At 43.0% G+C, this 19,972-nt stretch overlaps 2 protein-coding genes across 2 annotated transcripts in view; one reads left to right on the top strand and one right to left on the bottom strand.

Annotated features, from left to right (window-relative positions):
• The window catches only part of LOC148039290 (putative plant SNARE 13), a 78,661-nt gene extending 59,226 nt beyond the window's left edge, over window positions 1-19,435 (top strand). The window contains exons 6-10 of the mRNA XM_087675187.1: window positions 16,867-16,946; window positions 17,062-17,118; window positions 18,467-18,559; window positions 18,689-18,763; window positions 18,891-19,435. Coding sequence (XP_087531313.1) covers window positions 16,867-16,946; window positions 17,062-17,118; window positions 18,467-18,559; window positions 18,689-18,763; window positions 18,891-18,989 — 404 coding nt within the window. The 3' untranslated portion in view covers window positions 18,990-19,435. The remainder of the gene's footprint in view (window positions 1-16,866; window positions 16,947-17,061; window positions 17,119-18,466; window positions 18,560-18,688; window positions 18,764-18,890) is intronic.
• Window positions 8,772-12,702, bottom strand: LOC148039291 (uncharacterized). The gene is made up of 2 exons (XM_087675579.1): window positions 11,632-12,702; window positions 8,772-9,011 (listed from the first exon to the last, which is right to left on the bottom strand). The coding sequence occupies exons 1-2, from the start codon at window positions 12,589-12,591 to the stop codon at window positions 8,772-8,774; spliced, it is 1,200 nt and encodes a 399-aa protein (XP_087531705.1). The 5' UTR covers window positions 12,592-12,702.
• Window positions 19,436-19,972: the final 537 nt, after the last annotated feature.

Genomic DNA, 19,972 nt, shown 5'->3' with positions numbered 1-19,972 from the left:
AATAGTGGGAAGGGGTAATAGCATACGGGTGTTGGCAATTGGCATGGCACTAGAGTAGATGATGATGGACGCAATGGGTAATATAGCTAAGTGGGCATTGCAGAGTGCTTTGGAGGTGCAATGGGGCTTACGTAGTTGAACTGGGTGGCCATAGGGTAGTGTGCAAGGAATTTCGGCAGAGCTGGACAAAGTGCATGCAGTAGCAATAGAGGGGAGGCCTTTGTGGTGAGGGCCATCACTAGCGAGATAAACGTTACACGTTGGGAGGATGACAAGGCCAGGTGGAGTTTGGGTTGCTCATAGGCAGCACAAGCGGCATGCAGGGGTAGTATCGCTAGTGCAACTAGAGGGCAGTAAGTTATTGAGTGTGTGGTGGAGCCTACAGACGGTGCAGGCTAACTGTTGGTTGTAGAAGTGGCATAGGTGGTGATGTAGCTTGAACAACGGGTGTTGGTGCAAGAGGTTCTTGCGAAAGCTAGAGTTTCACTAGAGTCTCTTCTCTTTCTCACAAGGACAAAGGTTGATTGCGACACGACTTCAGGGGGAGCAACACTGGTTGGCAGTGGTGGTTGAAGAAAATGTGTGTGAGCTACTTTGATATCAAATGTGAGAAAACGAATCAGCTATGGAGGAGAGAGGAACAAGATAGTGACATAGAGTGAGCTGAAGCAAGCAAGTAGAGTGTACTTGTTGAATTGAATTGAGAAAGGGTGAGGGTGTAAAGAAAATACCCTAACACAGAAGCATAAATAGAAACCGTGCGGCAAAGCACAGACTGATAAAAGAACACAGTTAGAGTTAGGGTTAGGGTAACTCAGAGACAATGAACACAATTAATAAATGAAATGATATGACTACTAATAATAAGATGCTCATGCAGCAAACACACTATGCAGTGAATGAATATTGTACCTCGAACTCCTGTATCTCGAGGATTAGAGGTAGGGGTAATAAGTTGGAGAGTGTGTCGTACTCCGAATGGATCTCGAATCGCAGCAAGGCAGCCTCCGGACGTTGAACACCAGCAAACACAGTAGTGAGAAATTGGATCTGATATAGATAATAGTGAGGAGAGAGAAAGACTAAAAACGTAGGCAGCATAGCCTGTAAGAGAGAGAAAGACTAAAAACGCGTGAAGCAGAGTGAGAAGATGGATCTAATGCAGACAATAGTGAGGAGAGAGAGACTAAAAATGTAGGCAGCACAGCCTATAGGAGAGAGACTAAAAACGCAGACAACACAGTCTGCAGGAGAGAAAAACTGCAGCGATTGCAGCAGGAGAGAGAAAACTGTCAGGGTGGCAGTTGAGGCCTGCAAAAGGCAGCAGTTTGCTCATGTGGCAGGTTGTACAACAGTAGTGCAGATGATCAACAGTCAGTTGCCAGGCAGAAATAGCAGCAATCAGTGTGTGGAGGGCTGCAAACAGGCGCCAGTCTGTAGGGAACATTGATGGACAGCAAGGGCTGAGATGTCCTCCGCGAATGGGGTGTGGGCAGCAAGCTGATAACATTTGAAACTTGCAAAAACGAGATTGGGAGAAGAGTGGAGGGCTGGCTACCAATTTATAGAAAATTAGGGTTCTAGATCCTCTCCCACTCAACTCTCTTGATCCGTTCTCCGTTTTAGGGTTTTGGCTAAAATAAGCCTAAAATAAGGATGTTTTGGGACTGTTTAAGTGGCTAAGAGCTATTCTTAGTACAACATCCCCTCTCAGGCCTAAAATAGGGCGAGAGAAGTAGGCCAATCTAAATTTTGATTCACCCCAAGGCGTTCCACCCCAAAGCAGCCAAGGCATCGGACAAAGGGTGCACATTGGCTGCTCAGTGGCCTACCAAGACTACAGAGGCGATGGTTATCTTACCAAGGGAGCTAAAGTGATCACCCCAGAGAGGCCAAGGCATCGGACCAAGGGTGCTCGGCGGCTGCCCAAGGGCCTACCAAGTTTTACAAAGGCGGATGGAATCAATGGACTTTTTTGTTTTTTATTTTTTGTTTTTTTTTTTGAAATATTTTGAAAATACATAAGTAATATAGAGACATTGGGCGATTAAGTGACAGATAGGAAAAGATAAAGAGAGTTTTAAACCCAAGTCAAACACAAAATTAGCAGACCAATCCCTCGCACTGACTAGGATAGGTGCCTAAGGATGAGAACAAGTGTATGTATGTGCCAATCATGTGGTGAATATGTGGAAAGGCAAAAAAGAGGATGGTAGGCTTAGCAAGACAAGCAAAACAAGCAAGCAAGCAAGCAAGGGTAGGGAAACTGTCGTTACTAGAACTGCCATGTGTTATGCTACGAATATGGTGGATCTTAGAGTCGATCACTCTAGAAGACCGAAAAGGGATAAGTGCACTCAGATGCATGTTGACATTAATAGAATGCCAATGCATGGGGTAATGCAAAGGGAGATGGGAGATGTAAGATGTCATACTCATGCAATATGCTTTGCAACGGTGCCACTGGGATAGTGCCCTCGCAAGGGAATTGTTCACTTGTTCAAGTGTCCTTTTACAATCAGGTCATCTTGACGGTGTGGATGAAGTTACAAATGCCCATAATACAAGATAAAAGAATAAGTGAATGTAATGCCTAAAAATTGTAAGTATCATCATTGTCACGATCAAGAGTAGAAGCCACCCTCTCTCAAACTGGAAGGGAAAGTAAGAGGAAAGCACCCTCTCCCCGTCAAGCTGAAGAAGTAGGGGAGGGTGTACCCAAGCCAATCCTGGGTAGCAGGTACTGAAGAACCAGGCGGTTGATCGCTTTGGTCAAGGTATCTGTAAAATTATATGATGAAGGCACAAACTCTAGGCGAATAGTGCCTAGCTCAACTTGCACTTTGGAAAAGTGGAAGTGGACTTCCACATGCCGTGTCCGTGGTGTGATGATCGGATTGCTCGCAAGGGCAATGACACTTTGGTTGTCGCAGTAGACAATTGTGTGAGAGTCACATGGAAAATGAAGCGTCGCGAGTAAACTCCTCAGATAGATGGCCTCGGTAGTGCCATCGAAGAGAGCTCGGTACTCAGCCTCGGCCGTGGAAGCTGCCACCGTCTCTTGCTTACGTTTGGACCAAGAAATGGAAGCTGTGCCCAAGGTAAACATAAACAAGAACCATATGTCAAGCCATAAGAAAAAGTACACCGCAAATAATGCAATACACGAAGACATGCAATCCAATGTGACATCCTAGGTACTGTGAAATACTGACTGAGTATGCTAACTGAGTATGCTAAATCTGGCCCAATGTGAATTAACCAAAGAAGTTTTCCTACAACAAAATGATAGATGTGTGCATCGAAGGGCTGTCCTAGGGTATCCTTTGACAAGTGGACAATAGGATCAAGAGGCGTGGCCACTGATCGTGTTTGATCCGAAGTGGTAGGCTTACCTATCTTGTCATCAGGCGTGTGTGTATACGCATGACACGCGAAGACTCTGAGGTGGGAAATAACAAGCCGAGAGCCAAAAAATGCCTCATACGGGGTCTTCTGAGGAAAAGCCGCAGTCGGGCACCGGTTGAGGATGTACGCCGAAGTGTTAATAACCTCGATCGAAAGGCACTCAGGAAGCTCTGCTGCGAACAACATAGAGCGTACCATTTCCATGACTGTGCGGTTCTTACGCTCTACGACTCCATTCTGAGACGGGGAGTTGGTAGACCTGAGTTGGCGAGAAATGCCATGGTTCTTTAGAAACTTGGAAAACTCGTGGGAGATAAACTCATCACCGCTATCACTGCTCATGCACCCGACACGACGACCAGTCTGGTTATGAACCAGCAGCACCCAAGCAGAAAAATATGTGAAAGCATATGACTTATGCTTGAGAAAATACATCATGTATCGAGAATGATCATCCACTATCAAAAAGTACATCGTGCCTTTCAAAGCGGGAGTGGATGTCGGCCCGCAAAGATCAACGTGAATCAATCTAAGAGGTTCCTCAGCTCTATGTGTAGACTGCTGACGAAATGGAGTATGGTGTTGTTTCCCGAGCTGACAGGCTTTACAGATATCTTGAGCTAGCTTCAGGTGTAGAAGGCTCTCAACCAGCTCACGGCGTGACAACTCATAAAGTGAGTCATAACCAAGATGTTCTAAGCGAAAATTCCAAAGACGCTCATTGTGCATAGGCTCTCGAGATGTGGCTAAGGCGTGGAAGCTATGGAACAGGGAGTCCTCCATAGTCGGCTCGATGAGAAAATGAGTCATGTGGTATAGGCCATTTGACTGTGCCTCACCGCGAGCAATCGCTAAATCAATTTGAGATTCAAGGACCTTGACTGTGGCTGCTGTAAAAAAAACTGCTCGCTCCAACTGGCTAAGCTGTTGAACAGATAACAAGTTCAACCCAAGCTCAGGGACATGATATACATTGTCCAGCGCAGCTAGATGCGGATCCTTGTCAATGGCAAAACTGATGCAACCTTGAGCTTGAATCTTGATCGAGGAGTTGTTTCCTTCACGAACTCGCCCGACTGCAGGGGCTCGCGTACGGAAAATATCCTCTATAGGAGTCATGTGATGTGTAGCTTCATTGTCCACAATCCAAACTGGAGCTGACATGCTCGGCTATGACGAATGGGCCTCTGCAGTAATCTCGTCAGGAAGCAACTCACAGATGTGAACGAGACTCGCATTGGATGTCTCTACGGAGACGATGTGGGCCTCTGCAGACCAGTCAGAAAAGCCCTCTGGAGTTGAGAACGTTGTCGACTGAGATGGTTGTGCGGTGGCAGTGTGAGTTTGACCTTTAAATTGCCCCTTGCTATCACCTTGCCTCCCCGGCTGGGGGTTGCCCGACTGAGGGGCAGGGGTTTGAGACTTAGGTTCTAGTGCTGTGCCTCGTGCCTTTGATCGACACTTGTCGTCAAAATGGCCAGCCTTTTGACAATGTTGACAATACTTATTCTTTTTAGGTACATTCTGCCACCTTGGTTTAAGTTGTGACTGGGAGTTTCCTTGAGAATCCCTAGATTAATTTAGCTTTTGAGTTTGATTTTGATTTCGAGTGGAGGTTTAGTTTTGGTTTGCCCTTCCCTTGTTATCCTTTTTGAGAATGAGCAAGAAGAGCCCCCTCTGAAGAGAAATTCATATGAAACTGATCGAACAACCGTGCGTAACGCAACATTTGACACTCAAATTCATAGAATCTAGGCATGGTAGGCTTTGAAACTATTTTTTCCACAAAATTGAAGTATTTCTTGGGGAGTTTATTAAGGAACAATGTGACTTGATCATCAGAGGACTTGGGAGTCCCTGTGTGGTGGTATAAGATGATGGTGGGAAAGATGATGGAGGTGGGTGGTTTGATAAGAGAAAGAGGGAGGGGAAAGAGGTGGGTAGGTAGAAGGAGGCTATGAGTCTCCAATGAGTGCCGATTGATATAGAGGCACTGGAACATAAATGTTTTCATAAGGTGCTGGAGTAGGTAGAGACACTGGGACACGGTAGCCTTGTCCAAAGTGAGGCTGGGACACAACAGGATGACCAGAAGGTCCACTAGGCAATGCCATGGAGGCAAACTGTGGAGGCAACTGATCCACACTCGGGAGAGAGTGAGTGGGATACCCAGGCTGCAATGATCCCGAAAGTATGTATGAGGTAGGTGGAATACCACCCGACTGAGGGAAGGATGAGGTCCTAAAGGATGTGCCTAAGTGTTCATAACCTTCGGTGCGATGTGCAGTGCGACATGAGGTGTTTGAAATGGAAATGGAAATGTAAATGGTGTAAATGGAAGTGGTGGAGCAGCGGAATAATGTGGTGGGATGGATTGGTTTTGAAAGTGAGATGTATAAGGTGGAGATTCTTTTTGTTTATTTTTATCATTTAAAGAATGAAAATGAAACTTTGAAGATGATGATGCACGATGTAATGATGTGAAAGGAACACCAAATTCATTCTGATTATGTGAAGTACACGGAAAAGAAGGAAGGGCAAAAGAAGAGGTACCTGGTTTTTTTCTTATAATCCTCGCAACGTGTGTTAACATACAAGAATTGGTCCTCAAGAGGACCTTTTGTAGTCAACAGATTGGACTCTTTCTTCCACATGATCTCTACCAGTATATTGTAAAACAGAAGAGGTAAAAGATGAAGGCACAAAAGATGAATCAAAAGTACCTTGCATCGGAGAGGACGGAAGAGTTTGAAAAAATGGAAAATACTTCGGATCTTGCTCTCCAAGAGGGGGGCCCATCCCTGATGGATGTCTCGATGACACTGCAACATCGTCAAACTTACGCACAACATCTGAAGAGTGAAAATCATGCATACCGTCATTCAGAAGCTTTTTTTGAAGGGCAATCCTTTGGTCAAGCATCTCAATCTTCTTTTGTCGATAGGCTATAATCAATTTATATTCTTCAGAGGTCAGCTTGTCTATCTTTTCTTCCTTGTACTTAGATGTGTCTTCCACCATGTTGGAACTTTGTGGAGCAAGGTGATCAGCCCACTCTCGCTCGGTTCTTGGCATTGGTTGTTTTGGAGACTAAATTTGTGTTGATGTGTTCGAAGTCATTTGAACCTACTGTTGTTTTTGCTTCTTGCGAAGAGCTCTCAGATCAAAGGCCTAGGTTTCTCAGAGAGTACCAGGCTCTTATACCACGTAAAGAAAATCCCCTAACATAAGCATAAATAAAAACCGTACAACAAAGCACAGACTGATAAAAGAACATAGTTAGAGTTAGGGTTAGGGTAACTCAAAGACAATGAACACAATTAATAAATGATATGATATGACTACTTATAATAAGATGCTCATGCATGAAACACACTATGCAGTGAATGAATAGTGTACCTCGAACTCCTGTATGTCAAGGATTAGGGCAAGGGTAATGAGTTGGAGAGTGTGTCGTACTCCGAACAGATCCCGAATCGCAGCAAGGCAGCCTTTGGATGTCGAACACCAGCAAACATAGCAGTGAGAAGTTGGATCTGATGCAAACAGCAGTGAGGAGAGAAAAAGACTAAAAACGCAGGCAGCACAGCCTGTAGGAGAGAGAGAGACTAAAAACGCAGGCAAGACAGCCTGCAGGAGAGAGAAAAACTATAACGATTGCAGCAGGAGAGAGAAAACTGTCAGAGCGGCAGCTGAGGTCTGTAAACACAGCAATTTGCTGATGTGGCAGGCTGTATGATAGCAGTGCAGATGATCAGCAATCAGTTGCCAGGCAGAAACAGCTGCAATCAGCTTGTGGAGGGCTGGAAACAGGCGCCAGATTGTAGGGAACGGTGATGGACAGCAAGGGCTGAGATGTACTCCGCGAACGTGGTGTGGGCAGCAAGCTGATAACACTCGAAACTTGCAAAAACGAGATTGGGAGAAACGTGGAGGGCTGGTTGCCAATTTATAGAAAATTAGGGTTCTAGATCGTCTCTCACTTAACTCTCTCGATCCGCTCCCCGTTTTAGGGTTTTGCCTAAAATAAGGATGTTTTGGGGTTGTTTAAGTGGCTAAGAGCAATTCTTAGCACAACAAAGCGTACAATCAACGTTAGGTCAAGGGTTGACCTAATCGACCCTCCACCAATTGACTAGATTTAAGATAACTAACTCTAGTTTCTAGTGTCACTACTTTTAAATTAAATGTCTGGACACTAGTTACATGCATACTAAAGTGATGCGTATTTAATTCTCTACACCAAATGAATTACATGGACATTGCCCAGAATTGATAAATTCTAATGCAAGATTCAACGCCTCTTGACCCATGCAAGTCAACTAGGTTACAAGCTTGGTGGAATAGTTCACTCTCTGTGAACTATGCTCTTATGCCTAAGATTTTTCAAGACCATGAGCATACTACAGTTGATGAGGCTCTCATTCAAGATGTTTGGCGTAGTGCTATGTAGGTTGAGCTTAATTCTATTGAGCGGAGCTAGAGTTGAGAGTCGAGCTAGAGTTGGGAGTCGGTTCCTCATTTGACGAAGTAGAAGGTCATTGGTGTGAAGTGGGTGTTCAAGACCAAGTATCTCGTAGATGGGACCTTGGACAAGCATAAGGCACAGCTTGTTGCCAAGGGCTTCTCTTAGCGGGCAGGTTTGGATTATTTAGAGACTCTTGCACTAACCACTCGGATGTCAACTATTCGAGCTATCTTGGCTTTAGTTGCCCTTCACCATTGGCTCGTTTATCAAATGGATGTGAAATCAGTCTTTCTGAATGGCGACTTGGAGGAGGAGATTTGTCTCATAGTCTCCTAGTTTTCTTGTGTAGGGGAAGGATAACTATATTTATAGGTTGCAGAAGGCCTTCTATGGCCTAAAGCGAGCTCCTAGGGCTTGGTATTAGTGGATTGATTGATTCTTCTTGGACAATGGCTTCCATTGATCAAATCATGACCCCAACCTTTATTACTAGGTTGCAGAGGATAGGTGCATCTTGGTAAAGCTTGTATGTTGATGGCCTCATTATTACAGGGAGCGACACACATGAGGTTGATCATACTGGGCAAATCTTGGGCGGGGAGTTCAACATGAAGGATCTGGGGATCCTACACTTCTTCCTTGGATTGGAAATCTATTAGATGGCACAAGGCATTTTATTTCCTAGCACAAGTACATCTCAAAGCTTCTTTTGGTGTCACTTTTAGTGTTGTCAGTTTGTCATCTCCTGGTGGTGAATTCCTGCTAGAGTCCAATGAAGACATAGGAGCGCTGGCATTTAGTGTGCATTTGTCTAGTTTCATGAACATTTTCTGCATTCCCCAGCCTATGTCACCCTTTTGGACATTGTCGTGTCTCTTTTGATTGTACTACCACGTTAGCTGAAAATTTCCAGCAATTTATATGCTGCGGATTGCATTAAATGCAGTTGACCAGCTGGCAGTTGGTGTGTCACCATTACATTGTCCAATTTAGCCCATTTTTTGCTACTTATAGCAGGCATGATGGTTGGGGCAGATAATCTTTTGCAAGTTGCTCCTTTGACTCCAGGCATGTATTCTCCATCTCCAGTGCTCTTGCTGCCATCATCATTTCCCCATCCTCTTGAAATATCAGTCTACAGATCTCAACAATTTTGATAGGCTGTTATCTTATCCTCATTAAAGATGACATCATGGTTTCATACTAAATTTCTAGATTTAGAATTCCACAAGAGATAACCCATTTCACCGCATTGTCCATAGTCAAGAGAAACACGTTTCTTGGATTGAGGATTAAGTTTACTTTGCTTGTCCCTAGGTATATGCTTAAATGTTTGAGAGCCAAAAACATGCAAGTGATCATAACTAGGTCTCTTGCTAGACCATAATTCCTCTAGTATCTTGCGATTCAATGGCTTGCTAGGAGTCTTGTTGATTTAATGTACTGCTCTTCAAGCATCATCGTGATTGGAGTGATGAGTCTTGACTCTCTCCTCTCCATCAGGCCTTGCCTCGACGCATGAAGAGGAGAGGATTGATAGAGTCCTTGATTCTATATGGGCCGTAGGGACAAAATACGATTGCTCCATTCTCACCGACAAATGGAGAGATTGTAGGAAACGAGGCATCATCAACGTACTCTGTTTCATGTCCACTTGGCATATATTTTTTGTGGATTGTAAACATCGACAAGAGGAGAGATAGAATGATTGGTACATTCGTCTACTCCCACATTTGGCGAGCTATCATTGAGGTATACATTGCCCTTTGAAGTTGTTGCTTTCATTATTATAATTTTGAATTCATGTCCCCTTGAAGCTTTCGTTATCATAATTTCGAATTTGTGTCATGTATGATGTGGTTTAGGGGGGTCTGTCAAATGTGGTGCATGTTGTTACCGATAATGCATTCAATTGTTGGCGCATGGGTCATTTGCTTGAGGCTCAGTTTCCTTCGATAGTGTGGACTCCATATGCAAGTCGTCGTTTGGACTTGCTCATGGAGGACATTCGGAAGCTCAAATAGGTGAATAGGGTGGTGCACAAGGCTATATCAGTTGTCACCTTCCTTGCAATAAAGGTCAAGGTACTGGTGATGTATCACGAGCACAACATGCTTGAGTTGAAGAAGCCTTTTCCAATTGGCTTTGCTTATATGTGGTTGCTGTTGAAGCACCTTTATGAGGTACGGCCCGCCTAGACAGTGGTGTCCACTCTATGGAATGAGTGAGATGAGCATCAGACAAAGGAGCCGAAAGCCATGCGTCGCTTGTGCTTGGATGAGCAGTTTTGGCAGAGTCTGTGGAATCATGATTTCGGTGAGTCCCTTTTATAGGGTGTTATGTATGAGTGATTGCGAGGGGTTCACCATGAACCTTCTCATTCACTTCTTTAGAGCAGCATTGGTGGAGATACGGGCATGCACGGTGATCATGGAGTCACAACGTGCACACAACATTGCCATAGTAGAGAAGAGATGGGCATGGATGTATAAGCCCATCCATGGATTTGCAACACTATTTTATTCGGCCTACAAGTCTCTAGCAATCATGGACGATAGAGAGTTACGTTTTAACTTGCTTGCATATCTCACTCATGTGGTCTTCGTGGATGACAACACAATCCTAGAGGAGCTTGGATGCTACGCAGATCAGAGAGGGCATGTGGCTTTTGCTTCTTCCCATAGTTACCAGGAACGGGGAACGGGAACGGGAACGGGACCCCCTAGAACGGGGGGAACGTCCAAAGTGAGGGAACGGGAACGGAGGGAACGGTGTGTGTGTGTGTGTGTGTGTGTGTGTGTGTGTAGAGAGAGAGAGAGAGAGAGAGAGAGAGAGAGAGAGAGAGAGAGGGAGGGAGGGAGGGAGGGAGGGAGGGAGGGAGGGAGGGAGAGAGAGAGAGAGTCAACACTTGTCTTAGAATCTAGAGAGAGAGATCATATCGACCATAATTCATGAAATTAGACTCTAGAGACATAATAATCAAGTTTCAACAATAATAAAGATTCAAAACATTGTAACTAGCAATGGATTGTCGCATTCATAATTCAACATTCTAATCAACAATGTTGCATAAGTTCAACTGGCAACAAGTGTGCATTGCAAAAACACAAAATATGCACTAAACTTTAAAGCCTAAATAGTAAAGATCCAAGTTACAAGAGCTCCAATTTCCAAGTCAATACTCTAAAGTTCCAAAAGGCTAGCTACTAAGTGCTCTGATTCATGGAAGATGGCTCCACTGTGCCTGAATGCTCATCCTGCTGAACAACATCCTGCCCATCATCATCACCATCATCATCATCGTCATCTTTTTCCCAACATATAAAAGAATCAGCCTTTGCAACTGATGTACGAGCTAGCAAGCGAAGATTGGAGCTTACATAAACTAGGTCATTCGTCTTCATTGTACCAAGACGATTTCTCTTCTTTGAGTGAATGTGATTGAATGAGCTCCATAGTTGCTCTAAACAAGAAGAGCTAATTGTTTGGCTAAGAATACGAATAGCCAAACTCTGCAACTTTGGAGCTTCTGCCCCGTAGTCCTCCCACCATAAAGCAGCCCCAATATTTATTCTGTCCTCTAGTGCATCCTCTGTACCAAACATCCCTAATGTTTGCCGATATACAGAGAGCTGATTTTTAATTTTGCATTGCATTTCATGGCTGGAATAAAGCCTTGCAAGCAATGTGTTCCAAGCCTTGACCACCTCAAGGTCTCTTTCTTGCATCTTTCCTTGAAACTCAGGATCAAGCACATATGCTGCAGCATGCATAGGAGAGTCATACTCATTCCATCTACTGATGCATAACTCCTTGATCTGCTCATACCTATTTGCATTTGGTTCCAAACTCTCCAACCTCTCAATCATGCGATCCATACCTTCATAGATCTTCCCAATGCATGGATCCATGCCATCTGCAAGCCTCAACATGTGCATAATAGGATCAACCATTTGGTTGGTGCGATTAACCTCATCCCAAAAATCTCTATCAGAAACATATGCATTACATAACACGGCAGTAGCAGTGGCAGCCCCAGTCCAGTTTTCATACTCATCACTAGCAAATAGCTCCCGAATTGAACCTTTGCAATAGTGCAATCGACCAAGCATAAGAAAGTTATATGCAAATCGTGTATCCGAGTATTTAAGAAGTTCTTTGTCACTTCTCTTGCGAAACTCAGCATGCAAGTACTGATGATTACATATAAAAGTGATAATCTTGTTGCCTTTCGCAACAAGAGATGCAATCCATGGCAAGTCTCCAATATCCTTCAACAAGTTATTCAAGCAATGCGCCATGCATGGACTAAAGGTGATATGTGGATACATTGCCATTAAAATGTTTCCTGCTGCCCTATTTGTAGGTTCACCATTTGCCACAAACTGGACTACATTTTCTGCCCCAACAACCTGCACTGCCTCGCACCACTCGGATGCCAATACATCTGCACTCTTTCCAGTCTCTGAAGCATCATGACTACCAATGAAGTATACATCTCCACGAGAATATGCAACAACACCATGTATGGATCTATGGCGTGTGCCACTCCATCCATCTGCTATCAATGTCACTCCATTTCTTGCCCATTGATTGCGAATATTTGTTGTTGCAATCTCTATGGCTACTTTCTCCTTTTGAAGCAATGTAGTCCTGATAGTTTCTGATGAAGGGGGCTTATATGTGGGTCCATACTCTGCAATCTTTGTCACCATATTTAAAAAATAAGGTGACCTGGCTGATTTGAATGCAATATGGTCATGGTAAAAAAAGCGTGCCACTGCTGCATCTGTTTCCTCTTTTTTCTTTGGTTCCCATGAAGTGTGCAATGAAATCTCTTTAACACCACGACCTGTTGCCATTGATGGCTCACGAGAAGGTTGCGTAGCCACTAATCTTGGTGGTCTTCTGCATGAAGCACCATGCCCTGCTGGCCTTGGAGTCCATGTTGTTGGATCCACTGCTATATTTGGCGTCCTAGCATGTGAATTCCCCATAGAAGTGGCTATGCGGTCAAGTAACTCTTGCCTTTTCTCAATTAATACATTGGTGCAAAAACGCACCTCTTTTCCCTCCTCATGTAGAAGATGGCCTCTCACTTTATCAGCCCCACTAGTGCGAGCATATGGGCAAAGTTTGCATTTCCAAGGGTGAGCCCCTCCACCTCTCAATGGCACCCCTGCATCTACCTCATCCCACCATGACCAAGTAGTGCTTCGACTTCGTCCAGTTGTTGAGGAAGTACCTGCTGAGGATGATGAAGATCTCATAGATGTCAATGCTGCCATCTATATAGAAGTGACAAATAATCAGTAAACTGTAAACTTCAATGAAATTAGTAATTACAGAAATTTGCAGCCAACATTTCAACATCCATGCGTCAAAGTTCAATGAAATTGCAAAAATTTCAACCAAGGTCCAAAGTGTACCGTGTGCCGCACGCGACGTAGGCGGGAGACTCAGAGGCAGGTGGGAGAGTCAGATGCGCAGAAGTAGGCACGGCGCACGCCCACGGCCTTGGCGAGGTAGGTGTGGCAGGCCGAGCAGCCTGCAGGCGGAGGAGTAGGAGCAGGCGGGGGAGCAAGAGCAGGAGCAGGAGCAGGCAGGGCAGATGCACGGAGCAGGCAGAGGAGCACGAGCAGGCGGGGCAGGCGGCCGCAGGCGCAGGGAACAGGTGCAGGCGCAGGCGTAGGGGACAGGGGACAAGCGACAGGGGACAGGCGCAGGCGTAGGGGACAGGCGACAGGCGACAGGCGGGAGCGAAACATCAAACAGGAGTTTAAAAATAAAATAAAATAAAAAATTACATGGTTGGGTTGGAATGGCCGTTCCAAATAGGGAACGGCCAGGGAACGGGATGGAACGGGCCAGGGAACGGGTTGGAACGTTTCGCCAACGTTTCCTGGGCTCGTACCTCCCGGAACACGTTAATCCGTTCCTATGCGCCGGAACGGGCGTTCCCTGTTTCTATGCTTCTTCCACTTGTTGGAGAAGAGAGTTACTTGTGAAGTCTCTCTTTTGGTGGCAGAATTTTGGATATGCGTTGTAGACTCTGTAGCCCTTGGCCACGAGTCCTTGCTCGAGATTGCTCTTTGGGTGCATGTGAGAGAAATTGGAGTGCCTATTCTCTCATTCACACAAAGATTCACAATCGGCTTGGCACACGATAGTTAGAGCGGCTAGTCTCTTTCTATACTAACTTGCACATGATGAAGGCCATGATGACCATGCGTAGTCCAAAGCAAGTAAACACTTATCATTTTGGTTAAGTCAAGTTTAAATTTGTTGTTTTCAATTTTATACTTAAAAATTTAGTATTTATAATCTTATGTGAATTGTGTAGGTGAATGTTGATAATTCAAGTTGATAGACAACACTCTTTTAAATAAACACTAGGCGGTTGATGAGCAGGAGGAGCAAATCTTTGCGGAGCTCTATGGAGAGCTCATAGTAGCAGACACTCGTGACACTCGTAGTCAGCATGCTTGTGGGTGAGGAGTTCAACAAGTTCAAGGAGTTTGGGTTGCAACAGTTGCTAGCAGGGGCATGGTCATTCACCAACCTCTGAGATTGACGAGAGGTGGTTCAAGTGGTTTGTAGACATATGTGAGGTGAGGTTCTAGTAGCTCTCATCCCATGCTTGATGATGACATCCTCCCCTTGCCTACAATTACATAGCCATTACGCAGGGAGCCATCATTTGATGATGATGATAACCTCATCAGTGAGGATGGGCACGAGAGAGTCTCATCATTAGATGCTAAGGGTTCATCTTCAAACTCTCTTGATGAGCATGATGATGATTATGATGTATGATGTATCATTGATGATTGTATCCAGATTGGCAGATTCCACTCCCGACTCTTGAGTCTGTTGTGAGCCGTGACTCGTCCGTCGACTCCTAACTTCTATGACAGTTGTATCATGTATGATCATTGATCTTATTTTGTAATGGCATTGCTATAACTTATTTTCACTTTAAAGATGTGTCTTATCATTTATAGTTTTTAAAAAGATTAAGTTAATTTTTTTGGGGAGGGGGAATATAAAATCATAAGGTACCATTTAGTACTGTATTTTATCGTACTGTATCGTATCATACCTTTCGTACTCGACAACTGTGGTTGATTTGGGAAGTCCACCTTGGATAGTGGTTCGAATCCCTCTTAAAACAGACAGTGGAAGTGTCCTTTAATCTCATAGTACCATGGAAACCTACATATGTAGAGCTTCTCAATCTCCAGCTCAAGCTTGACTCCCAAAGGGGTAGTAAAGGACCATGATGAGGGTGAAAAGGGGTGCAGTTTGAGGTGTTTTGTGGTGCGCAAGATAGATTGAAAGCTTTGATTTTCATTTAATAGTTTGATGCAGTCTTTTTGGGAGGCAACTTCATTGAATCCTCAAAGATTCAACAAACAACCGTTTTCTATAAGGTATATGCATTGTAGTGGTGGTCTACACTCTTAAAGCAAGATAGAGCACCGTCAACATGAGTACAATTTAAGCAAATGTTTATTTCAAATTGGTTGATAGGTAATTTCGAGGTAGACATGATGATAGCTTGGAATAAGTTGGATGCAACTCAATATTAGAACTTGGAGTAGTATAATAAGAAGTTTTAGATTGCATTGCTGCTTGTGACGTGTTATTGTCCAGTTTTTCCAAAGCAAGTTGAGAAGTATGTTTGTGGGTTGCCAAAAGAAATCAGGGATTTTTGCATTAAATCCACTGTGTCAAGTATGACACTGCTTATAGAAACAACCAATATAGCTAATGCTTTGCTGCGTGGAAAAGATTCAGGCTTGCAAGACATGGATGAGAAGCCCAATAAGAAGTTTTGAAAGGCTGAGAAAAGGGGCAGATCTGGAAATCGAGCTGAAAAGAAGTCAAGAGAGTCTATCCTTGGTTGGTCTTCTCATAGTGAATCTCAAAGAATAATCCCTTGGAGTTGCTCCATTATTTCACCACTATATGTAAACTGAGATATTGGGAGTCATAGGATCTCTAGCTTTTCAGACTGATACTATAATATGAGTTGACCAACTAGTAGGGGAGCCTTCACAGAGGGCCCTATTGAAGAGGGGGACTAGGAGTGGCAACAACACCTCTCTGGCTTATGAGAGGTAGCCTTCCAGCATGATCTTGTGCTTGACCATTTTGGAGTCTGTCATGGGCATCTTGGACCAGAAACTTGCTATCTTGCCCCAAGAATACCTAATAACAATCATGCTCTAACTTGGCCATGCTATCTTCCACTGCACTAGATGGCAAAAGATCATGCGTGCTTGACCATGTATATAGGTCCCTCATGTTTCCTCTTGTTGGAGGTGAGAACGAGTTTTTGGGCATTCCTCATTGTACTAGCTATCCTGTGGGACATTCTTGTTTGGAGGGGTGAGAGGAGGGAAAATGTGAGGGAAGTATGGTAGCTGAGGTATGGTGTGTGGGAGTGTTGTGTTGTGAACTCCTCCAAGGGTTTGTATGGATCCATGTGGTGCAAGACGGACCTGATGTAGGTGGTTAAAGTAGGCCCTCGCTGTCTCTCTAGTAAAATGAATCATGATACTTGGGGAATCGCTGAGAGTATCTCCATGGTGGGATCAAATCATATTGGCAGGTGATGCTGAAATGAAGGTAGGCATGATCTGCAGCCATTGCAATGGGATGTGGGGTGATGGTAAAATATTGTATATCTGGGATGAGAGGGCCCTTCTATTGGTCATTTAGATGCATGGGCTCCTCTGGGTTATCTAGATGCATGCTTATGTAGATGGGCATCCTCTTGGTCATCTAGAAAGCATGCTTACGTGGATAGAGAGAGATCTTATGGACCTGTTGAAGCCTTTGTCCTAGTCTTGTTTTTTTTGTGTAAATTCAATATGTATTGCCCAATTCAGCCTTTGTATCAATGTTTTACTATGACTTGCAGATTCCTTGCTAAACTCTGTAAAGTTTGCTGCTATGGTGGTGATTTAGTGTGGTGCATGCAGCAATGACAAACCTAGAATTGGTTGATGCGGGAAAGAAGACAATGGATGAAACTGACCAAGCTATTGAAAGATCTAAAAAGGTAAACAAGTGGTGAAAAGTCATTGAGAGTGCTGTTAAGGTTACCAATATTTTTTATGCTCGACTGGAGAAGACATGTTTAATTAAATTTTGGAATTTTGATTTGAGTCTTCCAGGTTGTAGAAGATACTGTCAATGTAGGTGCACAGACTGCACAGAAACTGAAGTCACAGGTAATCCATAATGAATTTGTACCTTTATTTTTCTTTAATAAGGGTCAAAGGCAAACCATTCATGTATGACTTATACAAGGTTGCACCGGTGTTCAATTCTTCTTAAAGATTTATTAGAAAATCAAAATGTAAGACACGCTTTAAAGACGATTTAAACATGGAAAGCATCCAAGGTTCAACATGATCCATCTCTCACCACGAGTGTGGTGTGTGAGATCAAATGGGCTCTAAGACCATAATTTAGCAATTTTACTAGCCAGCAAAGTTCTTGTGTTAGTATTGCGGAGTATAAGAGCATATTGTAATAATGCTCGATCAGAGGAGAATATAAAGTCACCAAGATAATCATGAAATGTTGTATTTCACCTTGAAACGCTTCACCTAATGCCCTTTTTTTGGGTGCATGCATATACTCTGCACATGTACATATTGGAATAGAGTAGAGACCAAGTATAGTCATTAAGCATGAGTGTATATCAAGCATCGGGATATTAGGTTCTTGAACTTAATTTCTTGGCAATGTATCTACTAGGTAAAGGTTGGGCTTTTATGTTCCAGTTAGCTGATAGATTATCGTCACTAATGAGGGTGTAGAAGGTTTCAATAAAAGGCAATAGTGTACCCTCGGAACTTACCTAACATGAATAAGCATGGTATCCTATATACTTTATGTGTGCAAAAACCCTTGGAACAGTTTTAAAGTTTGAAAATTTTCATTTCAAAATCATGTTTCAGCCAACTGTTTCACTCATGGCATTTCACGTTTCAACGAAACATTTTAGTGTAACATTTCACCCAGCCATTCCAATTTAATGTTTCAGCCAGTAATTTCACTTCAGGGTGTTTCATGTTTCAGTGAAATGTTTCAGGCATACTGCATTTCAGGGCTAGTTAAACACATTTCATGGATATAAACAGATGAGTATGCCACAGATGGCATGGCATGAGGAGCTTGGGCAAAAATGCTAAAATTGAGATGTACAATAGACACAGTCAGGCATGTCAAGAGAAGATGACAGGAGATTCTTAGGGTTGCATAGTAGTTTGAATCATTAATACCATTAGACACATGCCACAGTTCATATTCTGTCCGATGATTTTGCTCTCAGAAGCTTTGTATAGCTTGACAGTAATCAGGTTAATTTACTGACTTCTGTTGTATCTCTGGAGGCTCTCTTTGATAAGATTTCTTTTTAGAACTAAACTCTGTTTGTAAGAGCTCTTTCTTGAAGACCTCACGCATGTATAGCACACAGTGAATCATAACTTTCTGAATTTTATTTTATAAGAAAGCAGCCGTGGTCTACATGTAGCATGCTCTTCACTAGCACTGAATCTCTCTTTACAGACCGAGCAAATGGGACGAATTGTGAATGAATTGGATACTATTCAGTTTAGCATAAAGAAAGCCTCTCAGCTAGTAAAAGAGATAGGCAGACAGGTATATCATCTTCATGATATGCTCATAATATAGACTTCACATTACTATGATTCAAGTCATTTTTGTTCTGTGATAAAAAGTATACAATGTATTGTTGTCTGAATCTGGTCATTTTGTTTTGTGATGTAGATTGCAACTGATCGGTGTATCATGTTGTTTCTTTTTCTCGTTGTTTGTGGAGTTATTGCCATCATAATTGTGAAGGTATATATGTGATTCCAATTCCCTGCATAATGATGTTTCAGTTTTTTGTGTTTGAATCGGCATTTAAATGATTCCCTTGCTGATGTTAATTAGTCACTGGGTTTTGTGTCTCGTTTTGTGTGTGTAGATTGTGCATCCAAATAACAAAAACATTCAAGACATTCCAGGGCTTGCTCCTCCGGCCAGTGGCAGTAGTCGCAGGCTCCTAAGTGTGACAAAGCTGTAGTGTCACTTTAGAATGCCTGAGGTGTTGACGGTGCATAAGTGAGACTATTATTGTTTGCTGAAGAAGCTTTGGGTGCTGGCAGATTGGTCCACAAGATGCACGCTTAGAAAGCTCCTTGAGTTGTTCTTTGTAATTTGTCTTGAGCTTCTCTACTTTGCTGTAATGAGTTTTGAAATGGGACCTGTATTAGCGGTAGATTTCACATTCTTTGAGGGAAAATTTTACAGCAGTCGTTAGAAATTCTTTAACTGACTATTCTTTGGTGGGTAGATTTTGCCCCTGCATGTAAATTAAAAGCCTATCTTCTATCTTAATACATAATTAGGAAGTGGGTTTATGGGGCTTGTTGGCTGGGTTGACCATGGGAGGATCCACCAGCTTGCCAGATCTTGTATTTGTCTTTCAATTCACTGTATGTTATCTGTCCACAAGCTTCTTTCTGTTCATGCATAGACTCTATTCTCTGCTAATTTTGAAGTTACGCATCTGAGATGGTTAATTTGCAAGCCTTGGTTTTTTAATTCTTTATCATCTATGGTGTGATAACCCTTATTATGTTTTCTCATACGCGTATTTCTTTGGTGTACAATTCTTCTACATCTTTGATCCTTCAAGTGATATCTTTTATGTCTAGCCATGAGATGCTAATGCTATGCATGAATATCATGGTTTACAATTGAATACATAATGATGATTCAGCTTAGTAACATTGTAGGGCTTATTTTTAAAACCCTTTCACTATGTTCCCATTTAGGACTGTGTAGCTAGTAACATTGTAGGTTTTATTTTTGAAACCCTTTCACTATGTTCCCATTTAAATGATTCCACACAACTATATGCAAAACTTTGAATGATTTTAGTCAATTTAGTGGGAATGCATTTATTCTCAATTGTCCATACATATGGATCAATCATCCATTTCTCATCCTTACTTTCTCAAATCTTACAAACAATTGTATCTCCTTCCAATGTTTAGCCATTCT

Source organism: Lygodium microphyllum, chromosome 3, assembly GCF_053477565.2.
Source record: "Lygodium microphyllum isolate KBCC chromosome 3, Lygodium_microphyllum_v1.1.10, whole genome shotgun sequence".
Taxonomy (NCBI): Eukaryota; Viridiplantae; Streptophyta; class Polypodiopsida; order Schizaeales; family Lygodiaceae; genus Lygodium; species Lygodium microphyllum.
Note: the sequence above shows the minus strand (reverse complement) of the source record. Positions and strands in the feature narration are given on the sequence as shown.

Coding starts and splice junctions, on each gene's coding strand:
- LOC148039291 (XM_087675579.1), bottom strand. CDS start 12,591: ATGGTGACAAAGATTGCAGAGTATGGACCCACATATAAGCCCCCTTCA. Junction 9,012..11,631: donor CTATGCATGCTGCAGCATAT/GTGCTTGATCCT, acceptor TGAGATCTGTAG/ACTGATATTTCAAGAGGATG.